Raw genomic sequence first — 16,769 nt, forward strand, 5'->3', positions numbered from 1 at the left:
TCTCCCCGCTCCGCGCGCCCCCCGCCCCCGTCCTGCCAGCCTGGGGTCTTTGAGCGAATGTGGGCAGTTTTCGCTGTTAAACCAACGGCTTGGTTTTCCGTGGGAGGTAACGGAGCCCCCCCCGCCCCCTGCTGCAGACCCCGATCGTTGAACACACAGCTCCAGGCCAGGCGCTTCCTTAGAAGTAACAGAAAATAAACCGCCCCGTTTCGAGGACCTGCTTTTCGGAGGCTTGGGGGGGTGGGGGTGGAAGCTCTCCAGAGGGGGAGGAGGGGTTGTTGAATGGGGCTTGGTTTGAAAGTAGAGCCAGGATCCCGCTCAATTTCCTCAGAGCGGAAGCAAAGAGAGAGTTCTGCCTTAACGCCGACCGGCAGCAGTAATGCCGTAAAGCAGGGGCCGTGTTCGTCCCTCCTCCCGCCCCCCCTCACCCTTACATGGCACGAACCGGGGTAATTGCGCGTCTGGAAGTCCTGTCCGTAAAAAATGCTATCTAAACCGTCATTAACGCCAATTTAGAAAAGAAAAGGTGCCAGACTTGCGAAAGGAGACTGCATTTCAGTGGGGATTTGTTGTTCACGTTTGGTTCTTGAAAGTGGAGTCAGGATTAGCTGCGGTTCACTTCGCAGCTGTTTGCGCCCTCTGATTTTTGGCTTGGTCTACCTCGGGAAGAAAGACTTGTCCCTCCGCTTGTCTGCCTACAAGGGTAGCGTTGGTGGATGCGGCCGGTCACCTTCGTCCCGAAGGGCGTCCGGAGAAGCCGGCGCTTGTCTTTCCCGGTTGCAAGTGGCTGATGACCAGCGTAATGGGCTTTAAGTTCAAGGAAGAATAAACCATAACCTTGGGGGCTGTTAGATCGATCTTTGCCCTCAGTATAAATTTCACAGATTTCCCTCCCTTTTCTTGAAGTGCTAATTTTGTGGCCAACTAGGCCTCCAGAGAGGTACAGATCCTGAGAAAAACAGGCAGCCCAGTTAATGCAGTCCAGTAAATCCTTGATGAGCAGATTTATTTCCTAAGAGGTTGTAAAAATGTTACTCGGTTAATTATCATACCGTCCTGTGTGGCAGATGTTGATGGGGTCTGAGACCCGTTTTGGGGCTATCATCTCTTTTTAAAAAACCATAGGTAAAATGCCACCCAAGATTTAACTTATGTGCCTTGGGAAATGCAGTACGGTACCATATTGAATCCAGCACTAAAAGGTTTGGCCATATTTCTTTTACTTGTATTTATTAATTTGTAATTAAATAAAATCAACAACAGAAATTTAAATCACAAAAAGTAATTATCCAGTGTATCTCAAGTGCATTTTTCCAATATATAATTCCAATATTCACAATTATATAGACAAGGTCAAAATTTCTTCTGAATATATTTAAATAACATTTCAAGTATATTTATGGAATGTTACAAAGAGAACAAGCAATATATTTGAAACCAAAATGTAAACTTTTTTTTCAGTTTAGATACTTCAAAAGACAAGAGACATAAAGTACCATGATAAAATGTACCTTTTGAAAGGGTATCTTCTTGAGCAGAAAATGTCTCGAAGCATCCAACAATGGCAATTTAAACTTTTTCACCAAATCACAAAACACTAACATCCACAATTTCAAAGACAACGCGAGACCACAATAATCCATACAATGTTTCAAAATGTACAGGGGTGGGAGGGGAGAGGGGAGAGACAACCGCGGTGGGGGCTTGTTTGCTTTTCTTTGTTCGGGTGGCCTCGCGCAAAAGGAAAAAAAAATACTGGCCTGGTTAATATAATCCCCCTGGTCTGGTTTCTGTTCAGCAATGCTCGCAGGCAGGCTGAAGTGTAGCCCCTATTGCCTCTCCCCAGGTGATAACAACACTCTTGGTTTGGTTTTTCCGAACGGGGACGTGGATGCCGGGATGGTGACAAGTCGTAATCCGTGCGGTGCGGTGCAGTGCGGTGCGCTTCGCCTGCGGGGACGGCCTCTTCCTTCTGTTGCAGGCTGGCGTTTCGCGTGGTCGGCTGGCAGCACCTGAGTTTTCCCCACAGAATCCTCGAAAAGAGAAGGAGGCGGCTGAATAGGTGGACGGCTGCGTCTCCGCGGCCTCCTAAAGTTTTTCCAAACTTTTGGGGTTGGTGAGTATTTCCCTCGCCAACCGCCACGTTTGTTTGGCTGCGTTTTCCAGGGCGGAGTGAGGTTTGCCTTGGAAAAGGTCTAAGTTGGGCAAGAAATAATGCGGGCACCGCCTGCACTGAAGGCAGGAGATGAGCTGCAGTAAAATCCCGTTGAGGCGGTCGCCCAGGCAAGACTCGTCCCAGTCCGATTCCCGCGGGTGCTTTTCGCACTCGTAGGAAACCAGGGTCTTCATGTGGTAGTTGTTGAGGGGCTGCCCGGGTAGCTCCAGGTGGCGATCCCGCAGCGTTTTGAGGATCGAGAGGCATTTCTTTCGGCAACCGCCCATCTGAAGTCTGTTCTCGGCCTCGGCGAACTGCAAGACCCAGGCATCGCTCTCGGCCGAGCTCTGCTTGCCCGCCAGCGAGTGGCATTCCTTGGATAGGAGGTTGAAGCCTTCGGCTTTGACCTCGGCCACGCGGTTCGGACCCGGCCAGGGGATGTGGGGCAGGGGCCAGTGGGCAGCACTTCTGGGCCAGATCCCGGTGCATTTAAAAGCCGGCGTGATCTGCACCACGTATCTATCCCGGATCCGCAGCTTCACCTCGCTGGTGTCCGCCACCATTTTCACAACGTCTCGGTAGCTGCATTTGTCCACGGCTTGGGCCACGAGCGTCTGAAAGCGGGAGCGGATTTTGCGGGCTGAGAGGTAACCCGAGGCCGTGATGAACTCCACCCAAAGGGACATGCTTCTCTTGCGCCCGTCGCTCAATTTGAGCACCGCGCACCCGGGCAGCGAGCCGTCGTCCACAAAATTGAAAACGCCCATTTGGTTCAGGTAAAGGACCACTTCGAACTCGGTGGGCGAAATGACTTCCAGCCCCTCGTAGCGGTTGTCCATTTCGTTCAAGGAGCTGATGAAGCGGGGCTCCTGCACTTCCACTTCCTTTAGCACGTCCGAGACCACTTTGCAGACTTCCCGGATAGTTTTCGCAATGGTCGCTTTCCTGGCTTGGCATTTCTCGTTGTAGTACTTGTTGAGATGGTAAACCAGCTTGGCCTGAGCTGCGATCATGTTGGGGCAGAGATCCGGATTGTAGACCGGAGTCTCGCAGTATGCTGTGGGATCCAATGCGGCTGCTAAGGCTGGAGCCAACTTCAGAGGAGAATCAGACTGTCTGACGCTCGGAAACGTAACTAGAAGATGATTTAAAAAGCGCTAGGCGGCGGCGGCGTTTCTGCTCCTTTCCAGCTCAGATGCTTTTTCTTGCTGCTGCTGCTAGATGGGCCGTTTAGTTCTGGATAGATCTCCGATCCTTATCAACCACACACCCTGCTTCGATGTGTTCAAATGGATGCCGTTAGAGGATGTTTGCGTGAACAGCAAAACGCATAGAAATCTGCTGTTCGGGAAAAAAAAGTTTAAAAAAGTTTGAACAGATTTAGCAAGCCTTCCAATAAATCTGAATTACACCTCTGGATACATATATTTATGTGAGCTTCTCTCGGAGTAGCAACCATGTGTGTAGGGTGGCTAGGTTGCAAAGGAAGTGCCGATGGTTCTCTCTCTCAGTGGGTGTATCTATCAGAAGAAGCTGGCTGTTGGTTTGTATAAGAACCCAGATGCACTCGTGTGGAAATTATAAAGGCAGGGCCAGGCGGGCGGGCGGCCAATCGCCACTGGGCTCGTCACGGCAGCCTCTTTCAGCCCCAGCCCGGTTAATTAATCCCTCTCTTGGCGGTAGAGAGAGAAACACACAAAGTAAAGGTAGGGGGCTGATGGCACAGAATGACCAGCCAGGCCGCTTATCCACGGGGAATGATCGAGAGGGCGCTTAAAGGCGGTGCCGCCAGGAGAAGACTTCGAGGAACTCGCAAGGCGCAGTCAGAGCCGCTTCCTGGCGCAAACGGGACTGCAGGTGTCCCAAGTCCACCACCATTCGACCAGCACACTGGGAGAGGAGGTCCGCTGTTGGAGAAAGAGACCGGGGACCCTCGGCTTTGCTGAACAGGGCTCAAGACTGGCGCTGCCTCATAGCCGTTGGAAACCGCCAGGACAGTTTTCCACTGGTCAGCTGGCCAGTCTAGTGTTAAGAACCTTCCTAGCCTTGACCTCAAATGCCAAGAGGAACCTCTCCTGCTCTTCCACGCCCAGTTAAATAGCATGGAGAGCGATTTGACGGGTCTTAATCGATCGGATGCAAATGTTGTCTTCTTAGATTGATAGCAGACGAACGAGGACGGCCGAGTTGGTCAAATTTTCCGGACTGGGTTTCCGAAGCCACGCATCTGGTGGTCAGCACGATTTGTGTTTGTTAAGCGATTTAGGCGCGTTGTTGTCTTCTTTTGCAATTGTCTAACAGAGGTACCTTGCAAGAGACGTTGAGTGTTCTTGCAAAAATAAATGTCTTTTAATGATCCGAAGTGGGCAGTCTACCTTCGTGTGAATTCGGGATTAACTAAAAGGACTTGTGTGACGGGGGGGTGGTGGGCCGTATACTGGCATTGGGACCGGACAACATTTCTCTCCGCAGGGAGCGGGAGGAGCTGAAGTGGGGCATATTTGTAGGACGCTTCCCAGCACAGCAGTTCGTTACGGGGCGCTGGCCCCGGAAAAGCGGTTCCCGGGGAGGGGAGGTGACCTGCGGGAGCGTCCGGTATTTGGAGGGCCTCTTAATGTTAACATTACTTTTAAGCACCAGCCGGAAAGCGGGAGGCGTGCATCAGCGAGATTGAAGCCCTCGAAATCAGCGGGACCTTAATCCACATCATAAAATCGGGGATCCCCCAGCAAACGGCCTTCTTCGGCCTTGAGGTCCCGTTTCAACTCCTTGGACGTTGGTGGAGAACACACGGGTTTACTGTGAGCCGAGACTGTTTCAGGGACTTATTTCCCTCCCTAAAATTGCATTCATGATCCCTCCCTGGTGTAGTTTTGCAGGACGTCGGAGTGAAGATTCACCCCTCTCAGACGCACCTCTTAAAAGCCCTCTCTGCTCGAGCCATATTGTCCCCCTTTGCCAAAGCGCCTTGAATTCGAACTCCGCTCCTCTCTGAACGTGGAACACACGCCTGAGGCCCCTCGGCGCTCCAGCACCCGAACGGACCGAGGCGAGTCCGCGTGGGCAGCAATATAATGGGACGCCGGCTGAAGAGGCGAGCGCCCTTCTAACCGCCTGCCTGAACTTGCCTCCAAGCGGACCCTCGGCGGCTTCGCTGATCGCCAGACGGGAGCTGAGAGGGAGTCGCGTTTTCCCCGAGTCGGCGCTTCTGAACGCCCTTCCCCGCTGGTCACGGGCGGCCGGATAGGAAAATGGCAGCAAGGCACTTCCAAAGCAAGCTGGACCTTTATAGGAGCGGCTTTCTATCGGGACCCGAGAGCTGCCCAGGCCGACGTTTCGATCGGCGACTCATCGCCCCGTTACTTTTGCCCTCTCCCACCCCCGAAAGTTGGGGCTTCGAGGAAGACAGGGAGTGGGCCAGAAGCCGCGTCAGCGCTCGACTTGGCCGCCAACAGGTGAAAAAAAAGGCGCGCCCTGGGAGACGTTGCTCGCCCAAAGAATGGCGACCTCTTCGTTGGCCGCTTGGCTCTAGCGCGACAGGCCTCCCATTTCTTTTACCCAGGAAAGGTGCCTTTGCTCTCCGAAACGAGGAGCTGACCGGCGGGGCTGGACGATGGACACACGCCTTCTCCTTTTGGGGACCACCGGGAAGGGTGATGAGTGCTGGAGCGCTGGGTAGAGCCGGCTCTGGAAGGGGCCCGGGCCTGCGGAACCCCGAGGGAGGTCTCTAGAGCGCGCTTTTGCGGTTGCCTCGGCTTTCCGACGTATCAGGGCTTTCCGATTGCCTTCTCCAATCGCCAGCTTTTTTGCTGAAAATATAAAATGGTACGTGACGCCAGCCGGCCATTTAGGGTCTCTTCTCAGAGGAAATGGAGCAAAGCTCTAACAACTGAAATCCTAAGACATCAGGATTCCTCTTCCCTCCCTCCCTTCCTCCCTCCCTTCGTTGCCTGCCTTCACACTGCCTTCACGCATTGGGTTACATTGACATTGTAGCAAGACGCAGACTTTAATCAAGGAGTCTAATAAAGTCCCACTAAAATCGGAGATATTTTTTTTTTTGCTTGGACTGTCATGATTGTCGGAATGAGCTTAGGAATGTCCTCTTATACTTCCTGGAGGTAAATATTTCTTGCAGAATACATTTTGTGAATACATTACTGGTGCTTAAAATAGAAAATGCAAACCAGAATTTATAGGCCTCAGCAATCAACTGGATTGCTAAAACCTTGATAGCTTAAACTGCAGTCTTTATATGCTGAAGAGCATTCTCAGTGGGTTTTACTTCTAGCTGAATATGCGTATTCCACTGCTGTTACTAAATCCTCTTGAGATCACTAAGCCAAGGTCTGTAGATCAGGTTTATCTTCTCTTAGGGTTAATTATTATTACTTCAGCATTTGCTACTACTGATTCAAAGGGGTTCTAAGGTATAAGTGTGTTATTTGAGCCATGCAATTAATAAAATACAAATGAGTTATAAATGAGTTATTTCCATTTTTATGAAATAGAAATGATCATATTACATTTCAAACATTTAGGGAGACATACAAATGAATTATTAGGTATGTAAAACTGGCAAAGTTGCCAAACTCAAGATGAACTCAGTCGTTTATTATTTTAAAATCACTTCAACCGACTATAGTCAAATTTTATTTATTTTATTTTATTTTAATTTCATGGATTCAAAGCACCAAGAACCACAGTGCTTTTTGCATAGGTGGTAGTGGATTAAACTCAATAATACTTTCCCAAATGCATTGTCTTAAAATGATTGTGCATTAGAGATGCTTGTTTGGGCCTGATATTCTCACAATTTTAAGCACTGTACTTCTTACTTTTCTTTGTGCTATATACTCACTGGATATAAGTTTAAGTTTTAATTTTAGTACCATGATGTTTATTATCAAAATAATTGATAAATGTATTATTGTGTAAAGAATAAAAGGGATAATTATGGTAAAATGTTATATCCATTTTTTCCTCTCCAGTTCCTCTAACCTGCCTACTTTTGCATTATTTGTTGTAGTTAGAATTTCCAGACATTGATATAAAAATATTTTGTCAAAAAGTATTCCTATATTGTTTCAGAAGCCAAATTTAATTAAAGATACAATGTTATTTGTTACATTTATAACACATTTCACATATTGTGTAGTTGTGATCCTACACATTCGTACTCATGTTTTTTAATAACTCTATAACACTGAAGAGACAGCACATGAAGTGAGTTATTAAATTATTTATCCCAGTTGATGCAGTGCGTTTGAAAGCTCATTGAATGTGTCTGATTTTAACTGTGTTTTCTTCTTTTCATAATTCATACCCCTGCCGCCACAATAAATTTATTTTTTGCAGTGAATTAAACAAACACATATCTACAGACAATTCATTTTATTCATTATTGTTTCCAAAATAAAATAACCAGAAAGTCATTTTTTAAGCACATTTGGTGATACTTGTCATTTTATTTTTTAAATTTAATTACCATGCCTTTTTCAAACAGAGCCCTGTTCAAAGGCTGAAAAAGCAATTTTCTCAATGCTTTTTGGTTTATAATATTAAAAAATGTATACTGTATCAGCAGTAAATATGCATAATTACATTACAGATGACCTCTTCATACATATATGTATTTGTGTCTAAAAAGTTCAGGTTGGGTTTCAATGTTCTTCTACAGATTAAGGTACTGTGTAATTATAGTTGTTCTGCCTCAGGACTTTGCTACATATATACTCAAGAAAGAAACTACCTTCTATTCCCCAAAGAGTAAGCATAGCAAATTTTTCATGCATGCCATTCATCTTTGGAAGTAAAATTTACTCTGCTTTCTACATAGTGACTCTGTTTAAGTTAAGTGACGAAAAGGATACTCCAGTCACATGCTGCCCTTGCTGCTCATTCACTTTGGCTAAGAAGAATTCATATCATCTTTAGCCCAATTACGATGTGGTAATGAAGTTCAGGACCAGCTATTGCTTTTTGTCTCCCCTCTTTTACCTCATGTTATGATCACTATTACAGTGTAGTCAAGGGAAAAATGTAATCAGAGAGCCCACCTTGAACACATTTAGAAAGATATCTATCAGTATCCTGTATTTTTGAAGTGTAGCATTTTTTTCTGTCTTCTCAGATGATCCTTGAAAAACACAGATACTACATTTCTTTTGTGGACTATGTGTAGCTCAAATGAGTTTTTGGACCATAGATAATCCACAGCAATTGTGCTGCTTCAATTCATACAAGTTAGTTGTGGCCTTCTATCAAAATTCTTATAATTCCAAGATAACATTTATATAATACTAGGTAGAGGTTGGGAACAGTCATTCGTGTGTATACGTTCTAATTCTTCTTTGAAATAAAAATAGTGTGTATTGTTAGAATAATTTTTAGCCAAAACCATTTTTGCACAAAAGTTACATTTACAAAAAAATTGGAAAAAATGTATCCAAGAAAAGTATGGCATGTCTACATGCCAGATTTCAGTTAAGCAATCCAACAGTGACATTTAAGAATCTTACTTTGAGAAAGATCAAGTAGTCATTAAATATAAAATTGTCACTACTGTTTTATATTCTGCATGATTAATCAACTAAAATATTCTCTGTGGACCTTGAAAATATGGAAACATGTATTAGAGAAACACTTTTGAAAGTGTGAAGTAATCCCTTTTGTAGACATGATTTCTAAAATATAACACGGGAAAAAATCTTTTAGAAATAATTTCTGTCATAACTAAAACTCGAAAAGATCAAAAAGGTTTCTAATCGAAAAGGTTTCTAATAATACTTTTTTCACTGTTAGATAGAAGTAGACAGAACTAAACTGTTAATAAGGAGATGCTAATATACAAGAGTACATCAGTAATTGATGTCACTTAATTATTACAAAGACTAGATATTTGATACCAGGGATTTTCTCCCCTTCGGTAGTTTGTATTCTTCAGGGGCTAGTGTTGGCATTCAAAGACATAAATTGTGAATAGGATTTGTAGATGTGACATTGGGTATTTTGCATTTGACTACCATTTCTAATACTTGTATTTTGATTTAGGAATATATGAAAAAACTACAAGATTAATTGTGGAAAAATAAAGTCATTACTTTTGAAATCACTATAATGGCCATAATTGAAAGAAGTTAGGTATATGTGAAGTCCTACTAAACTTTTGTTACATTCATTCAAGTGTTGTCCTTTAAATCTTTAATAGATAGAATATTCTTTTTTGAATAAATTATCCATTTATAAATCAGCTAGAGAGATTTGTCCATAATTTTATTGTAAGAATAAAAAGATCCTCCTACATAAATCTGTGGTATTATACACCCAAATATATATTAAAATGTATTGACATATTTTGATAGTCTTTCATATTCCAATACAGACACTTAATAATTGTGATAAGCAGTCTTGGTATTATTACATAAAATGCAAGATAAAAAGACAATCAACAAAACACTGCTATTAAAATTATCAGTATCACCATATTCAATATTTATATGACACCAAGAAAATGTTAATAATGTTATATAGTTACTTACTAAGCACATCTAAATTATATTAAAGTAAACAAAATATATTTAAAATTGCCAAGGCATGTCACAACTTTTGAGCACCCCTAATGTTTGGAAATTGAAAATTTTGACACGCCCTCTTTTTCAATTTTTAACAGATAGCCCCCTCCAATTTTTGGCTTGTGGCTTTAGGGCAATTATTTTTGAAACGTAGGGACATTCCAAATGTGGTATATCAAATAATACTAATATATTTACTTGTTAAAGTACTGAAATTCCACAAGACTAGCAAAATAAGCTTGTGTATACTTTACCAGGTATCTACAATTTTTATGGTTGAATTCAGGTAAGAGCAACAAAAATGGTAAGGTCTCAGAGGCTAAATCCTATGAAAAGTAGTTAAAGAAATTTGATGTGCTTAGCTTAAATAAAAGAAAGCCAAGGATAGATGTGTTCACACTTTTCCAGTATATGAAGGGATGTCACAGAGCAGAGTATGTGAATGTTTCTCTATAGCATCCTAGGCTAAGACCAATTGGTGGAATCTTAAGGGAGACAGAGCCAAAGTTGAGACAAGGAGGTTTATGTGAGAATTTCTAAGCTGTAGGAACAGCCTGCCTCCTTAGAATATCAGTGGAGGTTTTCTAGACTTTGGAAACAAGTAGCCATTTCTCTATGGTCTGAGGATGTTATGAGAATTCCTTCACTACACAAGGTGTTGAATAGGTAATATCCAATATCCCTTACAACCTTAATTTATTTTTGTTGCTAACAAAAATAAATGGAGCGATTGCCATTAATTCTGAAACAAACTGCCCATAGATTGTCGTCTTAAAAGAATATGAAATATTGTAATAAGAAAGCTCATGCAATTGTTTCATATCACAAAGCTTTGGGTTTCAAGTGAAAAGCTATTTTGACTCTTGTTTGAAATGTCTTAATTGTATAATTAAATATAAAGTTTACAGCATGAAATCTGTAAATACTGGTATATATTTTCAAGATTTATCCCATACATATTATATTTCCACTGAACTTATTTACATTTATTCCTGAATACATAGGTTTATGCCATCAGCATCTAAAATTTACCAGTTCTGAAAAGTTGCAAGATAGGAAAATCTAATTTAAAATACAGTAGTTTAAAGTCTTAAATATTAATGGATATAGTGTGCATTTGAAATACCTTTATATTACTGTTCCATATGAATATAATTACGTAACTGTTGTGTTTGCAAACCAAACTAAAGAACAAGAATTGTCAACCATGAATGCTATGGAATCATACACCCTGAAGCATACACTTTTAAACTGAAAATAGTTGCCTCTTCTAAGTCTCAATAGCGCTAATAGACATTTATTGGACATTATGATATTTAATATCTGAGCATGCTTAAAATTTGAAGGAATGCTATTAGCTTTCTTTAAATGCTGTAAAGAGAAAGTGCCGATGGATCACTCCCTATGTTGGATAACTGCATTATTTGTTATAAATTAACATAAAAATAGTACAGTAGCTTTTAATTGATTTTCATATACTGTGATGTAGTCCTAGTTAAAATACAGAGAACAAAGGGGCTACTTTAATAAACTTTTTTTCATCTTTGAAGGAGAATTATCAATAGCCATTACAAATCTTGCTTAGGAGATAGTTTCAGTATATCAACTATAAAGGATGATATATGGAGAATAGTCTTCTCCAAAAGACATTTTCCTCTTTTTGTTTGCTTAGACATAGGTCATTCTGGATCCAAAGAAATCATTCCAAGATAAATGAGCATAGGATTATAGCCTTAGTGCCTTTTAAAAAATATCCAGTATTTGTGGATTTAAACATGTTCCAGCACTGACATTGTGATGAAGAATCTCAGCAACTGAAAGAAAGAAGAACCTCAAAGAGTAAAAGGAAGTTTACTATAATTCGGTGAAGCAGACTGGTGCCTGAACAGTTCTCATGCTTCAAATATCATGCATGGATTTCAAGAATATTTTTAAAATATCATTTAATCTTTTTATTTAAATCAAGCATACCAGATTTCAACCAGGCAGAACAACACAAACTTGTTCTAAACAACTTTTTAAGTAGGTCAATAAGCAATGAGAAAAAGAAATGTCATCTCCCAATCCCTTCTGTTACTAACTGGATGAATTAATAGTCAACTAGGAATTTCAGGGTGTCAGAATAAGCAAGTGGATTGGAGAATACTAGTGTTGTGTTTTACTATCTCTAGGAATTTGTTGCCTGTGCTTAGAATTTATCTAAACAATGATGTTTAAAACTTGAAGTAAGCATCAAGTATTTTGTTATTCATTTCTTTAACATTCCATGTCATATAAGCTGCACCATGCTTTCATTTTCAGATTTTTCCATTTTAGTATTGAATTGCTAACATTTATTGGCATAATCTCCGGACTGTACATTCCAGAATTACTTCTGTTAGCTTCCTGCAATGAAAAAAGATTTCCCTGAAACTTTAAAAAACTAATCACTCATTTTTAATAGATTTGGTGTTCACTCTTGATTTCTGTTGTATACTATCATATACTTGGCTGAATATTTCTATTTAATTGTATACCAAAAAATTATGACATACAGCTGTTATCCAGAATATACATGAACAACTAACAAATTAAAGAGTGGATGTTTATCTGAAACTACTCCAAGAAGGAATATATTGTTTGTATTTTGAAAAAAAATTCAATAAAAGATTTAAAGGTGGCCAATACTACAAATAGTAACAACACCAACAAAAACTTCATACCCAATCTTTGTCCCAAACTAATTGCTATAATACAAATCTGTTTGTCCTTGGATGTTCTTGAGTTTCTCTGAAGTACTTGGTGATGTCAAGGGAAAACATGATAGGCAGGAAAGTGGGTACTTTCAAATTAATTAATTGTAAAAGGAATGTTTGTCAGCATATCTATTAAATATAAGGAATGTGTGTATGTATATAGATCTTCTGGTAGTCAAAAGTTATATTTAAGTATAAGTAGGTATAATTTCTCCCCTTAGGTAAGTTGGCAAGAAATGTAGAATACAATTGTTTTTCTGAAGATGTGGAGAAAGTATGCAGTTTGCAAAGAATGTTTCAAACTTTCTAGAAATAAGTATAGGCAATGTGAAAAAGTTGCATTTCCTTATCCAGACATAATGCAGGTGTGCAGATAAAGCTGCCTTCAGTATCAGTGTTAGGGAAGAAAAGGCTAAGTTTTGATTCTTTGCATCATATAAAAATAGATTTGTAATTTTAGAATCTCTCAGGACAACACTGAATTTAGGAAATAATTAGTTGTTAATTAAATTTAATTGCCCGTAACATTTACCAAAATGAACTGATGCGCATATGCACTATCATTCAGAGATAAACCAACAATAGAAAATAGGCACAATTTTTGAACCAAAAATTGGTTCAAATGGAATCAGAAAATGTCCAAAATCCTGAACACGTAACTCCCAAGGGAGTGAAATTTAGGGACATTGTGACTTCTTCAGTGCTATTGGCTGCTCCTAGGCTGCTGCTGTGGTCATATGTTCTTCATTTTCAATATTCTGTGATAGTTTCCCAGCCAATCTCACAATTTCTTGCTCTCCCCTTCACTCAGCAACCACTGACTTATCTAACAAAAGGAAAGGGAAAAAATTCTGATGGTTCTGCCAGCTTCCCACAATGAAACTCAATAGGGAAGCCAGAAAGAATTCAGAAGTCACTTCTGCTTCCACTGTTTTTGTGTCTACCTGTGAATATTCTGTTTCTCCATTTAAGTAAAGACATATCTCTGAAATGATGACCCAACAGGACATGGTTTATCTAGTTCTTGTAACCAAATGTCAACCCCACTTCTCAGGAAATTATGTGGGAAAATATTTTCATATTAAGTAAACATGGGATTAGTTCTTTTGATACAGGATTACATTCTGAACAATTTTAAATTTCAAAATTTTCAATTTTCAATTAAACTTGAAATAAACCAAGATTTATTTTATTTTATTTTGATTCACTAAAATAACCATTTTTCTATTATAAAGTAATGTTCAAGCAGTCCTCTTATGCTGTGTTACATCATCTCTACAATGCTATTTTACATTAGCAGAAAGATTAGTTTATTTGTGAAAAACAGGCATAGATATTATCACATTTACTCTTTTTTCTACAATGGGATAATTTTTGAAGTTACATACTTTTCAGTAAATACCTAAATGACCTTCAGTCTAGCGGAACTCACTCAAATCATGTTAACATCACATTGAACTTTTAGCTGAACGTATGTTACACATTCATCTTGGACAAAAAACAGTTGACTTTTATCTTTTATTCAATAAAATTGCTTAGTTTAATTTTAATGAGAGTTGAATCAACTGTACTATTGAAAGAATAAAAACAATTTCAGGAACTAACATTTCAAGTAAGAATATGTTTACAAATGTTTACACTGTCTCTGTAACAATTGCAGAATCAGATCTATAAGAATAAAATAAATGCATCCCATCTGATGATGTATAGCCAAACATAGAAATATGTTTCAATTTTGGAAATACTCTTCAGTGTTGATTATTGATATATATGCTACATAGTCTGAGTTCTAGAAGCAATGTCTCCTATGAAAAAGAAGTCTTCAGCATATACCTAATAAATAGTTCTGTGGGTGTGAAAAAAATTCTTTTATCGAAAAGAATGGGGAACTTAAATGACACAAAGCATATTTGGGGTTTAATATCTATCAAAAATCAGATTAATTACTAATGAAAACACAAATATTTTAAAAATGTTCTCTTTCATAAATAATGCTGAACATTTTTTAGCAAATATTCAACCAAAGACACATTTTCTTCCCTGGAAATATATTTCTCAAATATATCAATAGCTATCTTAGACCCCTACATGTTTTGTTAATAATTCTATAAAACAAAATAGTTAATAAATATAGACTTCTCATTGGTAGTGGGAAGTATATGTAATATCACATTTACTAGATTGTCCCTTAATGTTTGTAATTTTCAGCTTACCTCAAGAGATTTCCCTTTAGCAAGGTAAAATAACACAATATACGAAGAATACAGTTGCCTTATTGTACTCATTAACCATATTCATTGTTTGTGAAAATAATGTGGTGTTGGTAATTTATTTTGGTAAAGCAGCTTTGTGCTTCTTATGATTGCTGTTAGTGATTCTACCTTTTGATTTGTTTTGCACATTTTTTGACTTTACTTTTAGTGAAATAACATAGAATATTTATTGCATGCAACTTACTACTGGCCTAATTTACACTTCACAAACAAATGGCATACTTTAATAGATGGAAAGATTCCCCCACCCCACCAAAATCCAGCTCTTCATTTGTTTTGCTCACCATGCCACATTAGCACAGTTTTCCCTTGTGTCCATCTGCCCGTGTACAATTTAGCCATGGGCATCTGTAGACCCTGTGGTGATCAGTATTGCAGCAAAAAGCCATATGTGTTTAAATAATAAAAAAAACCCTTCCTTATTTCATTTGCTGTTTTAACTGGATGGATAACTTTTGTGCCTTAAGTCAGAGGAAGAGAAAATACAAAAATAATTGCTTCTATTCTTTAGGCAGTTTCATTTTCCCTTTCCAATATGGAATGCTTGTCAGATTTCCTGATAAATGACAGCCGGTATTTGCATAGATTTTACATTAGCAGAAAAATTAGTTTATTTGTGAAAAAGTAGTTTACATAATAATGCAAAGAATGGCATAAATCATGTTTATTAAGCAAAAGAAAGAAACTGGAGAAGCCTTTGAAGTAAAGGAAATATTGCCCCATCTACCCCATCTTCACTTATTTTAAACTTTATTTTAAATGGAAAAATGCTGAAGAACGTTGTAGTACTCCGACCAGACTTTGTAGAAGCATTTTTTAAGAATAGAAATTCCATTTCTGTTATTTAAATATGGAAATCGATTTGCTGCAACCCTCAGTAAATTTGATTTATACCTTATGAATTTTATTTGCAAGCTTTAATAGAAAACTTTTGTTTGTAGATTATGCATAAAGAACACATTTAGCATTTCTAATATCTCTACTGATGTGTTGTTGTCTAAAGTGTTTCTTTGAAGATTTCAGTTGCTGAATGATTTTTGCCATGAAAATAAATTGTGTGGTGTTTTTCCTCATCATTTTAGTATGTTTTAAAATCTGAACAGTACTATTTTCCAAATACATTTTTAAAAACTGGAATTTAGTTGTGCTTTAAATTATTACAATAATTTTCATACAAAAGTACAGTGCCTTTTTTTAGATGAATAAATGTCCATAATTTTTCAGGGAAAATGTTGTAACTTGTGGCCTAGAGGCAAACACTGTGTACAATGTATGGGACATTTTTATGCTGTGGAAAATGTATCTGTATTATCTCAAACCTGTTTTGCAAAATATCCAATTGCTGATGAAACTTGCCATACACCAAAGTGTTTTAAAAAGTGTGCATTTGCCAATTCTTGAATCTGGGACACCCTGGGTACCAGCTGTCATAGCTCAACTAATGATGACAAATATCCTTCATGCACATTGCAGAGTTTGCTGACTGCTATGATCAGTGAGCCAGATTATCTTTCTCAGATACTAATTTAACCTTTTAAACTCAAGTTCAGAACGAAATTATTATCTAAATTATTTTCTTTCTCTTTTAAGTGGACACATAAATATATTCAAAACAGTTTTCATTCCTGTTGCAGTAAAAGAAGAATGGGAAACTGATTTGATCATGCCCACGAGCAGTAAATGCACTTTGCCAGCTTAAAATGGTTCTGTATAGTTTGAAATCAGCGCTGTTTTCCCCACTGGCATCAGAGACCCTCATAGCAACTATTTCTTAACAACCTGTGTTTACCTGAAATTTTAAAATAATATTCATGTTTTATTGGATATTAATACTATGACCATTTCTGGTAGCTTTCAGTCTAATTCATATTTGATTTATTCATTTGAACCAATCCTTAAGCCTCAATTCAACATGTTTTCTAAAAATTTCCCTGGTGATATGTGCACAAATGTTTGCAGTTAATTCATTGGGTTTTGAGTAAACATTTACAGGAGTAATTATTTTGTCAATATTTTGTTTTTAATAGAAGCT

The 16,769-nt window shown here is 39.1% G+C and overlaps 2 protein-coding genes across 3 annotated transcripts in view; one reads left to right on the forward strand and one right to left on the reverse strand.

Annotated features, from left to right (window-relative positions):
- The window catches only part of LOC148125269 (neurobeachin-like), a 178,710-nt gene that overhangs the window by 47,497 nt on the left and 114,444 nt on the right, over positions 1-16,769 (forward strand). The gene's annotated exons all lie outside the window — the stretch shown is intronic.
- On the reverse strand, positions 1,212-8,664 carry MAB21L1 (mab-21 like 1). The gene has a single exon (XM_087937242.1). The coding sequence runs from the start codon at positions 3,166-3,168 to the stop codon at positions 2,089-2,091; it is 1,080 nt and encodes a 359-aa protein (XP_087793368.1). The 5' UTR covers positions 3,169-8,664; the 3' UTR covers positions 1,212-2,088.

This window comes from Pseudonaja textilis, chromosome 7 (genome assembly GCF_049901715.1).
Source record: "Pseudonaja textilis isolate UNSWEBS1 chromosome 7, rPseTex1.2, whole genome shotgun sequence".
NCBI lineage: Eukaryota > Metazoa > Chordata > Lepidosauria > Squamata > Elapidae > Pseudonaja > Pseudonaja textilis.